Source organism: Astatotilapia calliptera, chromosome 6 (assembly GCF_964374335.1).
Source record: "Astatotilapia calliptera chromosome 6, fAstCal68.1, whole genome shotgun sequence".
In the NCBI taxonomy this organism is placed as follows: Eukaryota; Metazoa; Chordata; class Actinopteri; order Cichliformes; family Cichlidae; genus Astatotilapia; species Astatotilapia calliptera.
The window spans coordinates 26014876-26029227 of NC_137427.1; the positions used below are offsets into that span (position 1 = coordinate 26014876).

Sequence of the window (14352 nt, forward strand, 5' to 3'; positions counted from 1 at the left end):
TCTGATCTGCGGGGCCCCCACAGAGCCACAACCTGCGACAAAAACCTTTTTCCTCCTCCACAGTAGACCAGCTGGAGCAGAGGGCAACTGCCTTTGAGCTCGTCTTTTATCCAGCCGTGCTTCACAAAACCCCAGGGCGTCATGATTAGGTTGAGATAAAATTAATGGTTGATTCAGTCTTTTCAGATTGCATTTATAAGTGGTGTTTTGATTGAATTTTTACTTCTTATTGCTTCTGCAAGCATTAAAGAAAGCATATATCCTGTTGAGTAAAGCCTTAAAATCCTTAAAATGACAGTAGCCTCTTCTCAGCGATTTAAAACTTCAGATAATGAGCACCTACATCAGATCCTTAATCGAAGTCTTTAACCTGCTGTCTGTAAATGGAGGAATTAAAATTTCCTCAGTATGAAAGCATACTTCTAGTTTAAAAACTATCCAGCAACTAAGAGCTGTTACAATAATAAGGAAGCTGCTGTGAACCAAAGCGTTTTCATAGGTATTCCTGGGGTGGGCCAGCAGGGGTGCTTATGAAAAGGTAGCAGGGGATGCTTTGGGGAGAAGACAGTTAGCAGCTGGATGAATCTCCTTAGCCTCATCCATTCAGTAAATTGATCTTGTTGATGAGTCAAATAAGCTACGCTCACTATAACATGAAAGTTGTACTGGGGTGTCAGGGTAACACCATGTTATTTGCCTTATTTATTGAATTGCAGCTGCCATTCAGTTACATATTTAATGTGGGAATTAAATTGAGAAGATTGACACATTGTAACACAGACCTGATCCAGCTGTGTGAGCCAGTATAAGGCCAATACAATTACTGGTCATGGAATACAGACTAGTAAATTGCAGACTGGTTAAATCTAATGCAGTATAATAGCTTACGACATTTGTGTAATTGTAAGTTGCAGGCCATGACTTTATCAGCTTGTGGGCAGAAACCGCTGTGGATGCCATGTATGAGCAGTTGTCCCCGTTATTCTGCTTTTTTAGCTCCAATTATTGTCTGCAAGAAGGATGCATGTGTAGTTGGTGCAGTGTGTCTGATGTCCTGCATCACCATTTTCAGAGTGACTTCTGAATCATTCTAACATAAAAAAGGCTCCTTACTCAAGGGGTGAACCTGTGCTGTCTAGTATATGCATAACAGGCAACTTAGGAAAGAACTGATTTTAAATTGTCTCCCAGCACTTTCTTACTAGCATCCTTTCACTAAAACACATCATGTGTTCAAATTTCTTTAGTTGAGTCTATGAAGAATACTAAAGATAACACAGTTCGACAAGCATAGCATTGTATTTCTTTCTTTCTTTCTCTCTTTTTTTTTTTACCAACAATGTGATTCCCAAGGAGCTATTAGCTGGAATCTTGGCACATGTCAGCATAGTGTGCAGTGGGAAACTGGACAAGTGGAGGACAAACGTGGCAGGCTTAAAAATCTGCAGCTGATGAACAGTATTTGAAAGTCATGATCTTAAGAAATAGAAAAACAGCAAAGATCTGACACAGGAGCTGAGACATAGCCCTTAAATTGATCTACTGTTCACTGAAGCCTCATCAGAAATGTTCTCAGTGGAAGGGTGGCTGTCAAGAAGCCACTCTTAAGGACTGGAAAGAGAGAGAAAAGGCTGAGTTTTGCCAAAATAACAAGAACCTCACTGAAAATCAGTGGCAGCAGGTCTTGTAAAGTGATTAATCCAAACTTCAGGATGGAGTTATGAACACGAAAAAGTACCAACAGATTTTGATCCACCATCACATACTATCTGCTAAGCATGTGATTGGCAGTTGCTTCATTTTTCAGCAAGACAATGCAGTAAAAGCATACCTGGACAGAAAAACATGTAATGGAACACCATAAGTCATGGATCAGCGTCCCCAGAGCTGGGACTTCAACATAATGGAAGGGGTGTGGGATCATCTTGAGAAAACAGAACGAAAGACAGCCAACATCCAAAGAAGAGCTTTGAATGTCCTTCAAGAAGCCTGGAGAACTATTCCTGAAGACTACTTAAAGAATTAAGAAGAAAGTAAGCCTAAAAGAGTTCAGGCTGTATTGAAGAATAAAGTTGGTCATACCAATTTCCCATTTTCCAAGCAACATATAAAGAAATAAATAGTGGCTCAAGACATTTGCACAATACCTCGTGATCTATAGCATCTGTGTCTCTCCTGCATTCCTTGCACAGTTCTGGTAATGGCTGCTCTCTAGCTCCATGATTAACCAGCAGAGGACATGTGCAGCTGCCACTGTGCCATCAGTTAATTGCACTGCAGCCCAATAACAGCTACTAGGTTAAACATGTCTCTAGAGGAATGTTTATTTTCAAGGCTTGCAGTGTGTTCCCCATTAATATGACCTGCATCTGCATAATCTACTGAAGTCTCGAGTGCTGACTTTTCACTCATACTAATGGTGTTAATTAGCCACGCGAGTTGTTTGGTTTTTGTTGACAAGAGCATCACCGCACTTTCTCATTAAAATCTCCACCCTTACGGCATGTTCACAAGCAACTACACAGTTCCCCGGATTGGTCTGGAAATGATCGTGTTACTCTGCCATCGCTCTCACCCACGTTTAGACCAAAAACACACCGCAGCTGTCCCTGCGTACCTCTGTAACAAGCCCCACGAGGCGGCACCTCAGGCCACCTCAGAGACTGCTCACATCAGTTCAGGCAGAGGTCCAAGTCAACAGGCCCGACCCAATAAAGCTCACAGAGCTCCCCGCTGCCTGGGAGCAGCCTCTCAGCTCGCCTCATAATTATTCTTTGGGCCCCGTTAAGAAGCCAGAGACTCTTTCCTTGCCCCATTACTCACACAGAGAGCCAAAGATGCTGCATAGAGGCTCCCCAGGCTGCACTATCACAAAGCCACAGCGGTGTAGGTAGGTAGAGGCATACGTGCAAACAAACGCTCGGGCTCAAGTTGTATTTTAATGTTAAACATTCCGTCACTATCACCCACACAAAGTGATTAAGATGCTTTTCTCACAGAGAAACAGCTTGAAGCTTTTAGCTGGATAAAGGATAAAAATCCTCGATGCGCTCTCAGATTCAATCACTCCTGTGTTTGTTTAACGAGATCTAAGTTGTTGTTTTGGGGGGGAGGGGAATGCTGATATGGTTTTTGGGTTTAGACATGCCACTTTGCTGCCTGGGATTTCATTCATTACCACAGACCGGGAGAGCAGCCTTATTACCTGCACGTGTGCAATGGTTGGTTCAGAAGGAGAAGAAGTGACAAAGCAACAAATTACAGCTTTTAAATAGGTAATTTGTGTGCTTGTGGGGAATCTCGGAGGGTGTGGGGTTTTTTCCCAGGTCCCTGCGACCGAGCATGAGGTGAAAATAATAAACTTGAGCCTAGATGATGACATTATCAGTAATCTAGTTCTCACTCATCAAGCATGCGAGCCAACCACTCACACGAGCACTGAAAAAGTAGCAATCATTAAAGAGAAAATGAGCCAGAAACCTGTCAAATGTTATACGCTAACCCGTCATCCCACGAGCCGCATCTGACAGCGTGACGTGGAAATTCAGGATGGGAAGAAAAAAATTCCACCGTGTGTGACGCTACCTGATGGCAACATTAGACAATCTGCTGCATGTCTTACAAACATTTATAATATATGCCAACGTGACAGTGACATTTGCTTTAATTGGGTTATTTGCACAGTGATTAAAACGGATCATGAAGGACAGATTTCTATACGATGAATTCTATTTCACAATGTCTACTACAGATTTATGGGATTAGGCGTGACCGTGATGCCAATCAGCCCATATGCTGGATTTTAATAAACTGGAGCCCTGCACTGAATCTATAAATCTAAACAATTAGCCAACAGAAGTAGTTGTCAGAGCTGGTACATGTCTTATTAAGTAGAGGGAGAAAACAGGTACATACATCAGTATCAAAGTTAACATGGGGCTGATCTCGCACGGATAACACTTTAAACTCCAAATGCATGGACGCTCACGCACACCTGCTCTGATGCAAACGAGCGGTTTGCTTTTTTTTTTTTGTAATTTATGATCACATCGCTCTTGTTGATTTAGTAAGCTGCCTTAATTCAAGGCGCTGTTGCTACCCACATTTATTCCACAAATAAAAGAAAAAGGAGGGAACAATACCTGAAATCAACAGGAATCTGTGATTGTCTCTGGACCTTTTATGAGAGCCTACATTTCAAAGCCTAATCACCCCTCTTTTTATTCATTTTAAGGATTGTAGCTGCTGCACACAGTTTAGTGGAAATGTAGTGCTTCAAATCTTGGTTACTACAATAAATGACAAGGTAAAAAGGTTTATTTTTATGTTTTTGAAATCCTGCTAAAGATGCACCTCAGTAGGCAGAACATTTTGGGTAAACAACATTGAATTTGCTCTGTATATACACTGTAGTGTATATTTAAAATGATCATTGTTATTACATGGGGTCTGTTGGGGGCCTCTGTAGGAGCACAGGGGAGCAGCAGCACAGCCTGTGAAGCTCACGGTGAAGCAGCTGTTTATGTAATTTTGGCTGCCACAGCACTGCAGAGCCTCAAACAGGAGATCAGGGGAAGAGACTGCACTGGAGGGGTGTGGACTGAGGGAAAGGCATGAAGGCAAAGAAGAGCCGCCATGTAGTCTTTCAAACAACAGCTCCATCTAGTGGTCAGCACAGATAAAATAAAAACAGGGGTATTCCTTAAATTTTGGTTGAGCAGTGACTCTTGCTAAGAATTACGTACCGCTCCCTTTGTAGGAGCTTGTGTAAGAACTTGATTTGAGGCTATATCTTATAATACTGTCAAAGCTCTGTGGCTTAAAAACACTGCAGTGAAAAGTGAGAATAGTAAGAACGAGAGTGCAAATGGACTTAATTATCCTTTAAAGCAGATTATAAAACCTGGATTACAATTAGGATGCCGGTTCCCTGTCTTAGTTAAACATCTTTATGAGTTTTAAACCAAGGTTTGCCATGAATAAACAGAATCTCTCAGTTGTGGTTTAAATGTTTTAGCAGTCCACAAATCAAAGATGCACAAGTGATATGAAACTTGACTGTCATACAATTATTATATCTATATATAGTTTAGGTCATTTAAGGATGCCACAGATGTTGGTGTCAGACAGATTTTCCCCACACAACCATGTTTTTGGTTTAAAGAGAATGGTCTGAAAAGGAGACAATACCCAGTGAGCTGCAGTTCTCGGAAACGCCTTGTTGGTCACAAGAAGCGTCACAACTGGTTCTTGAAGACGACAGCGAGCTCTCTGTACTCAAACGGCCTCCACAGTCATCAGATGTCAATCCAGTAGAGCACCTCGTGGTGGAACGGGAGATTGACATCATGGACGTGCAGGAACTGTGTGATGATGTCACAAAAATCACTGAGGAGTGATTCTAGCACTTTGTTGGATTTATGCCACAAAGAATTAAGGAAGTTGTAGTGCTCTGCTCTGAATGTAATTTTTATTAGTCCAAATGTTTTACAGCTGCCATGTACGATTAGCTTTACTTATGTTTTAAAGTAGTTCAAAAGTCTTCAACTGTCACAACTGGATAGAAAATGTTTTGACAGTTTTGAGATGTGTCCGTTTCAGATGACCGAGGACTGCCTTGATGTTATTTCCTTATCAGAAATCCCAATGATTAAACATACTTGGAGGGCATAGCTGGAGAATATATGTAGGTCCCAGGTTAAGTGTAAAAGAAATGATTTCTTTAATTATTCTACGACTGGAAAAATTACAGAAAGAAGTGCAAAGAACATAAAAAGAAACTTGTAGATGGGTTTGAGGCTGGATTTTATTTAGTCCACTTTTAAAATGTACATTTCTCTTGAGATTCATTAAAAAGGATAAAGCATTATCAGCTTTGCAGTCCATTTCACGAAGAGACTGCAATAAAGGAAAGAGTGAAGTAGGAGGAAGATGACTTAGTAGGCACATCTTTCAAACGATACATGTTAAATCTAATTGATGGCAAAATATGTACAGCTATGAGTTGTTTTTTTGTTTTTGTTTTTTAAATCACGTGGTAGCACATGCTTGGGATTTCTGCGGGAGAGCCGACAGTCAAGTCAAGTAAAGCAGGGATGTATGTAGGCAAAGACTTTCCGTCTCTAAAATATGCATCAAGTTGACTGCACGAGGCAGTCAATTTCCCAAAACTGTATGCCAGTTCAATTTAAAATAAATTAAACCTAAGTGGAGAGAGAAATGAGGAAGAGAAAGGAGAAATGAACCTGTGAAGCTAATTGACCGCTTGTCAAACGAAGCATTTTAGCAGACTTTAGCAAATGTTCCTCCATATCAATCAATACTGAGCTAAAAAAAAAAAGAAAAAAAAAGAGAAAAATGGACAGGACCTGATACAATAACTCGAGAAATAAATTAGAAATGGAAAGTTGCATTAATATGCATTCATAAAGAGTACCTGATTTTTCTCTCTCTCTTTCTCTCTCTCTCTCGCTTTGATACCTTTGCATAACTTAGAGAAAACCTGTCACGTTCTTTTAAAAACTCACAGTAATTCATTCATTTATCACAAGTGCTGATACCATCGAGTCAGGTACGGGATTCTACCCTGCAGAATCCATATACCTTAGAGTCAAACATGCTGGATATTCCATACAAATAAAGGACACTTTTCCTGTTTATATACATAACACTATTGTACAGTCTTTGCACTTCCATTACAACAGATCGAAGCATCTCCACTTACTGAATAAATGGAAATCGAATCATGTTCAGTGGATTAAAAACCTCAAGTGAATCCGAAGCTTGAATTTTAGTACAGGTGCCTACGCAAGTGGAAGAAAAATCTAAAGTAATGCTTCTCTGAAATTTTGTCGTACTGGCTTTCCAGTTTGAAGTTCGCCTTAGACACAGTTCGGGGTCAGTTTCCTGAGCTGCTAACAGTGTCCATAGTAACTTCACCCTGCTCAAACAGCAGGAAAACAAAAACGTAAAACAAAAACACAACACCGTTAACGTGCTATGCTAACGTTTAGTGTTGCGCTGACAGAGCTGTGATCATGTTATAAAGTGTTCTCACTTGCACTTCAAAACGACATCAAACAGCATTACAATTTTTAGGAAATGTTAACTCTGGATCAGCCCACAGGCCGCTGAAAGGTGAACGACGACATAACTAATCCAGAAAGAAGGCAGTGAATGTTCAAAGTTGGTGAGTCTGCTCAGGTCAAATCCTGCAAACAAGTCCAGTCTTTCCTCATGCTCTCAAACTGCATACAGCTTATTCCTGGACCACGCCCCTTTCTACAGCTGTACACACAGCGCTCCTTTAAGCCCGACAGCAGTGTAAACTAAACAACGTTGAGTGGCTATGACGCTCCACTGGCTCTTACACACTAGGGATCTTGTTAGGTTGGAACGAGACAGCTGGATCGTTCCAAAGCGAAAACCAGAACCAGCATTAGTGTGGAAGCTGTGGCGTTTTGGTAGTTTAGAGTGGGTTGGGTGGTGGGGTTGTGTTGTTGGGACAACAGGGTCACTTGGGTCCTTTGGAAGGGGTGTCTGTCTCTGTCAATTGGCGGCCATCGCTCCAGGCCTCCCGGGTGCTCTTAAGGGCCTGTGTTCGTTGCTGGTCCACAACTACATAGTCGACACGCTCGTCTGATGCTGTGATGCCAGTTCCGTTGCTTTTCATCTGAGGAGAGATGAGGTCAGTCTTAAAAGTTTGGCCATAAATTTCCTCTAAGTTAGAACGTGTGGTTTGGAGTATGGGCGCTGGTAAATTCCTACCTTCCTAGGTGGGGTAGACTTGCCGGAATCGAGATCCAAGTCCAGGTATTCTACCTGCTTGTCTCCCTTTGGTTTTACCACAGGGCTACTCCCACCGTCAGCATTCATGGGCGGAGCGAGCTTCGTGATCTGCGTAAGTCAGAAAAGGGATTTATTTTTTATTTTATTTTTTAATTGATAGCAGAGTCACAGAGAAACACAGCTCATACTCAAATGCACCAATGTGTTGTCACAATGTCTAAAATATTCATGCAAATGGGTTCCTCTACTGCAATTGTAGAGGAATGAACATATTCAATCAGTGACCATCTTTTCACGTAATTTGTCCCATTACTAATAATAGTTTCAAACCTTTAAAACAAAGAAAATTTCTACTTTAGGCATAGTGACAACAACTTGGGCCTGTAATTAGTGTTAATTATGAAATACAGGTACGATGGAGAGATTAATTCGAATTAGGATGGTGACACAAAACTAAGAAATTCTAACTGTAAGGAAAGTGATGGTAGATAACGTCTGAAAATTCACTGCAACCTTTATATTCAAGCCACAGCTTGTAGGTGGTTTTTGCACAGCAAAGTCTTCGTACTTTCTCATCTCACAATAGCACCCAAAAATGACAGGGCGGGCTATGCACGTCTAACCTGGCAACCCTGCTCACCTCCTCTATGGTGTCAAGTTCCTCCACCTCCCTCTTTACAGGGGTGATGGGGACTGTGCAGTAGAAGGACTCCTCTCTACACAGTAAGAAGAAAGTTGCAAAGGATGAAAGAAAAAAGGAGGAGAAAACAGCAGGTGGTTAAGAACAAAATGCAGGAATAAGGATGACGATGGTAGAGAAATGAGAAACTAGGGAGAAAGCAAGAAATTAAAAAAGACTGATAAAAGTTCAGGAGGTCAGCAGACGATAGCAAAGCAAACGTTGGAAGAAAGTAAAAAAAAAAAAATTTAACAGCAAAAAAAAGAAAGGAAAAAAAAAAAAGGAAAACTGTGAATCGATTACCCAAAGTGTAAGAGAAAGTATCCCCGTAGGTAGAAAAGTCAGCTCATATAATAGTATCATTCTTCAGAAAGAGCAGTCAATTTTAAATGAGACACGTTAACTTCATTTCTTAATAGCCAATATTCCGATTTAAGACAACACCTGAAAAGTAAATGAAGAGAAAGAAGGAGCATAAAGAAAGCAGAGCAGCAGGGCAAAAGCAGAACTGCAAAGAAACGGGTTGAAGTGGCGAGGAGTCCATCTGCAGCAGCCAGTAATTTGTCCGCACTAATGTGTGGCTTAGGGAGAAGAGCACTGGAAATGGGATTTCTTAATAGTTTCAGTAAGCAATTACAGCTCAAAATTGCAAGTTGCATGGTGTATGATCCTCCAAACTGTCTGCCTTAAACTAAAGCTTCTGCTGTGTTTATTTGTGTGTTTGCAGATTTAATTTAAACGAGATGAAACTGATTGCAGACACCACAAAAAAAAGAAGACATTTATCAGATTATCAGCTTTGATTATCTGTGAATAGAAAAAGAAAGGAGAAAAGTAATCTCTGTATCAGAGTATAGTTGTGTGTTACATACTGCTTCATCTGTGGACATATTAGGGTTCATGGCTACGTAATTCGGTTCAGTAGAGTCCTCGGAGTCAGTGCTGGAGGCCGTGCTATGCACTGACGGGGGTCTCGTTGGCATTGGAAACCTAGAAGGACTAAGCAGCATTCACAATGTTTACACACTGACTTCCCAGAAATTGCAGTCTCTGGTGAGCACAAAATATAATATAGACATAACAGCCCAAACCCACTGCAGCCAGAAGAGTCCCTACAGCACGAAAGCACACAAATTACCTCGTCTCAGATAAGCCAACAGACTTCCTTCAGTATAATACAGAATCCTGTTTTATGAGCAGTACTACTTTGGTCACAGAGTGACTACAGTAAAGCATGAAGTATTAGTGCCTACATCTTTAGTTAACTGGATCTATTACAAAAGGGCACGTTCACACCAAAAGAAAAATATACTTTCACTGCATGTTGTGGCAGAGAGTAAAAAAAACAGGACAATCCAGACTTAACATTAGCTGCTATACACATGCAGTATGTTTAAGGTTCTTAACAGGGAGCGAGGGACGGTGTGTCTTCTGGGACAATGATCTTGCTGCAAAGAGCTGTGTGAACATGCCCTTATTTGTTAGCCAAACACTGAACTATAGAAAAGCTGAGGAACGTCTTAGGTACTTACTCTCGAGCGAACGACCGTGTCACTGGTGAGCGTACAGGTGTGCTTGGCTCATCCCATTCTGGCACTGGTTTGATCTCTAGTGGAGCAGGTTTTACTGCAGGAAGGAACACACAGCAGTCAGCCACTGCTCGAAAAGCATCCTTAAACTGTACAGGGTGGGCCATTTATATGGATACACCGTAATAAAATGGGAATGGTTGGTGATATTAAAGTCCTGTGTGAGGGGGCAAACTCCTCAAGATGGGTGGTGACCATGGTGGCCATTTAGAAGTCGGCTATCTTGGATACAACTTTTGTTTTTTCAATAGGAAGAGGGCCATGTGACACATCAAACTTATTGGTAATGTCACAAGAAAAACAATGGTGTGCTTGGTTTCAACGTAACTTTATTCTTTCATGAGTTATTTACAAGTTTCTCTTTGTTCGCAGCCATTGACATGTTGAAGAGGTTAACATGTGAGGAGCGGATCGAAATTGTGTTATCTGGTGAACGCAGTAACCGGGTCAATGCAGCAGATTTCAATGAAAGACATCTACGAGACCACCCATCTCCCATGCTACAGTTAGCAAACTGGTTCAGTGTTGGATTTGCCAAAATGTGGACGCAAGAAAACTGTCACTAATGAAGAAACATCAGTGGCTGTCCTAGCTTCATTCAGCAAGAGCCCACAGCGTAGCACTCACCGCATGTCACTGAAGAGTGGCACTAGCCGATCATCCCTTCGGCAGATATTAGCTACTCACAAATGGCACCCTTACAAACTCCAGCTACTGCAGCATCTCAACGAGGATGACCCAGATCGGCGCACAGAATTTGCAGAATTGGCAAAACAAAAATTGGAACAGGACCCTCAGTTCATGCAGAAGATTTTGTTCAGTGGTGAGGCAAACTTTTATGTGAATGCTGAAGTTAACAAACAAAACCACCGCTATTAGTCTGACACTAACCCACATTGGATGGATCCCTCCAAGACTGTTGGACAACAAAAGTGATGGTTTGGTGTGGTATATGGGGTACAACGATAGTGGGTCCATTCTTCATCAATGGAAACATCAAGGCCACTGGATATTTGAAATTGCTACATGATGTGTTTCCCTCTTTGTGCACTGAAGCTGGCACGTTCCCTGAGTTTTTCCAGCAAGAATGTGCACCACCACATTATGGGTGCCAGGGCCGAGTATTCCTAGATGAGCAGTTTCCTGGAAAGTGGATTGGTCGTCGTGGGCCAGTTGAATGGCCCCCAAGGTCTCTCGATCTGACCCCCTTAGACTTTTATCTTTGGGGTCATCTGAAGGCAATTGTCTATGGTGTGAAGATACGAGATGTGCAGCACCTGAAACTACAGATACTGGATGCCTGTGCTGGCATTTCTCCTGCTGTGTTGCTATCAGTGTGTGAAGAGTGGGAGAAGAGGGTTGCATTGACAATCCAACACAATGGACAGCACATTGAACACATTTTATAAGTGGTCAGAAACTTGTAAATAACTCATTAGAGAATAACGTTACGTTGAAACCAAGCACACCATTGTTTTTCTTGTGGCATTACCAATAAGTTTGATGTGTCACATGGCCCTCTTCCTATTGAAAAAACAAAAGTTGTATCCAAGATGGCCGACTTCTAATTGGCCACCATGGTCACCACCCATCTTGAGGAGTTTGCCCCCTCACATATACTAATGTGCCACAAACAGGACTTTAATATCACCAACCATTCCCATGTTATTACGGTGTATCCATATAAATGGCCCACCCTGTACATAAAGACTGACAGAGGTCAAGAGCAGCATAAATGTTTATATTTTGGAGATCTGTGTGTGTATTAAAATGCACTTTTAAATGACAAAACCATATTCAAATCTAATCAAACCAACATTAGAATTAAAAATGTTAAAAATTAAAAGTTTGATTGTAAAATGCTCAATAACACAAATATAAGTTAGTGTTATTTAACATCTCATTCATATTTCTTCATGTGATTGCACTCAAAACTATCCTTAACCAAACCAGAACTTATTTTTTGCTTTTATGAAACGGTGTTGGAATATTTCAGATGTAAACCTGAGAACGATGAGCCATGTGCTGCTTGTATTGTGATAAGTGCCCAATGTGCAACTCTATTTAGATGTTAGCCAGGGATGGATGATTTCCCAAAGCTTCTTATAAAGGGACTGGACTAAATGCTTTAAGCAGGCAGTGGGTGAGAAACGTGAGGAAAAAACTATATAAAGTGTCTTATTATGGTAGTGGGCATTGGTTCTCAGAGTTTCTGGAAGTCTTCTGATGAGATGAACTTCATTTTTTTTTTTCTCATTTGGTGTCTTGACGGTGTTTACAGGGAGTGCTGTCTGAAGCCAGCCTGAGCCTCCCATAGACATTAAAATGGACTCAGAATTACTTGGTGATTGTATCAGTCCCCTCATGCCCTAACGGTAAGATGCTGTCCTCCTATAAGACAACACTTCAGGACAGAAACTGTGCAAGAAGAGTCAAAGTTACACGTGCACTAAACCTGTGCATAATGCCCTGCACAGTACAAAAGAGTTGCATGATCCCTTCACTGCAGATGGTCAAGAGCTTTGGGATTTTCCCCAAACATCATCTGTATGTACGGAAGCTAGCGATATCGCTTTTATTAGATAATATCGTTGTTCAATTTCCTCCTGAAGAGAAGTCTACTCTTTTCCAAAGCCCTGTGTGAATGCTTCTCTGACAATAAGTGTGTTCTGGCTGTTACATCCCAATGTGCTATGAAAGTAAAATGTGTTGAACTGCAAACAAAAACACAGACACAAATGTTTGAGCAGAGAAACGTTAGTGAGTCATTTGGCTCCACAGAAGAAAAAAACATCACATTGAAAGTGAGGAAATATTTAGGTTAAGATGGTAGAAATGGTTTATTTTGAAAGGCGTGTTATGACTCTTAATGAGCTTCGAAGATGTAACAAGTGTAATCCACCATGCGTGAGGTACACACTCATCCATCCCCTGCTGGGATTTAAAATGATTAGACTGGATTAATGCAACACCTCCGACACTTCATATTTTTAGAACACACACACACACACACACACACACACACACACACACACACACACACACACACACACACACACACACACACACACACACACACACACACACACACACACACACACACACACACACACACCCCTGAAGAACAAAAATTGTAAAAATCCCCACAGTACATTTACTTACAGCATGCAGAAAATCAAGATGAAGTAGAGTGTGAAAAGGTCACAGAATGAAAAGTATTCAGATGCACAGCAGTTCAGTGTGGTGTACCTACCCTTGCGTCGTCGACTTGGGAATTCACCTACGGTTTGAGAGTCAGTTCGCTCTAAACCCGCTCTTATTATTTTAGGACTGTGACCTGATTGGTGAAAGAAGACTTTGCTGATTACAACATCTTTTTGGTGATCATAACAGTTCAGCCCTACTGTAACAACTGCTCTGCCATGCAAAGCGAAAGAGACGAGACTTTGATGAAGAAGAGCAAAACTGCAACCTCACGTACACCAATTTACCTTTTTTTTTTTTTTTTTTTTTCCACAGCACACTTCAAGAGGATGATTGTCATGACAACAGAAGACCCATACTGCCCAACATGCACCTCACTCCATGCACCACGACTTCCCACACAAAGACTGACATCACAGCTGTGCATGCACGACGAGCTGTGTATAAGCGCTGAGAGAACACTGAGAAATCATGTCATGTTGACGAGAGCTCGGACCAATCTGCAGAACAGAGCAACTTGAGGACGACACGCACTGCTCCTTTGCACACTGATCACAACATTTTTCTGCAGTGCTGTCAGAAATGCGCTGCGATTGCAGACAAAGATAATTAATTTTAATGGATCCACGTATAGTGGAAATAAGATGCCGTTTGCTTTGAATACACTAGTCAAAGTGTTTGCAACATACGGCTCAGACATCCAAAGCGGAGAGAAAAGTGCACGGAAGATGAACAGAGGTTGCAGAGATTCAGATTAGTCTAGAAAATGGAAGAAGTGGATGGCTCATTTTAAATATAGAAATGAAAAACATCACAGAGCTGTTTAAAGGTGATGCGACATCCTACCCATGCATAACAATGAATACACCAATGGTCTCTACTTTAAAAAGCTAAGGTCCAAAAGACAATCAGCACATAATGATGCTCCTAAAAAGCAACATCACTAACATTAATATAATACCATTTAAGGATATCAGTTAAAAAATACGAGTTTATATTCTTATTCATGTCTATGTGGCATTTTCTAATACAAGAAGCAGCTGTGCACAGATCCAAATATCTAAAACCTGCAATCCAAGTAGAGTAAATTTA

General features: G+C 41.2%; 1 protein-coding gene across 11 annotated transcripts in view; it reads right to left on the minus strand.

The window, feature by feature from the left end:
- Positions 1-5788: 5788 nt before the first annotated feature.
- Positions 5789-14352, minus strand: part of gab1 (GRB2-associated binding protein 1) — a 56679-nt gene continuing 48115 nt past the window's right edge. For 6 of the 11 annotated variants that reach the window (XM_026171324.2, XM_080303004.1, XM_080303005.1 and 3 more), the window contains 5 exons: positions 13310-13393; positions 10000-10093; positions 9340-9466; positions 7768-7896; positions 5789-7672 (listed from right to left, as the gene is read on the minus strand). In XM_026171324.2, coding sequence (XP_026027109.1) covers positions 7514-7672; positions 7768-7896; positions 9340-9466; positions 10000-10093; positions 13310-13393 — 593 coding nt within the window. In that variant the 3' untranslated portion in view covers positions 5789-7513. Of the gene's footprint in view, positions 7673-7767; positions 7897-8428; positions 8505-9339; positions 9467-9999; positions 10094-13309; positions 13394-14352 lie in introns of all 11 variants that reach the window. The other 5 variants (XM_026171325.2, XR_013909708.1, XM_080303002.1 and 2 more) reach the window with 5 other exon arrangements.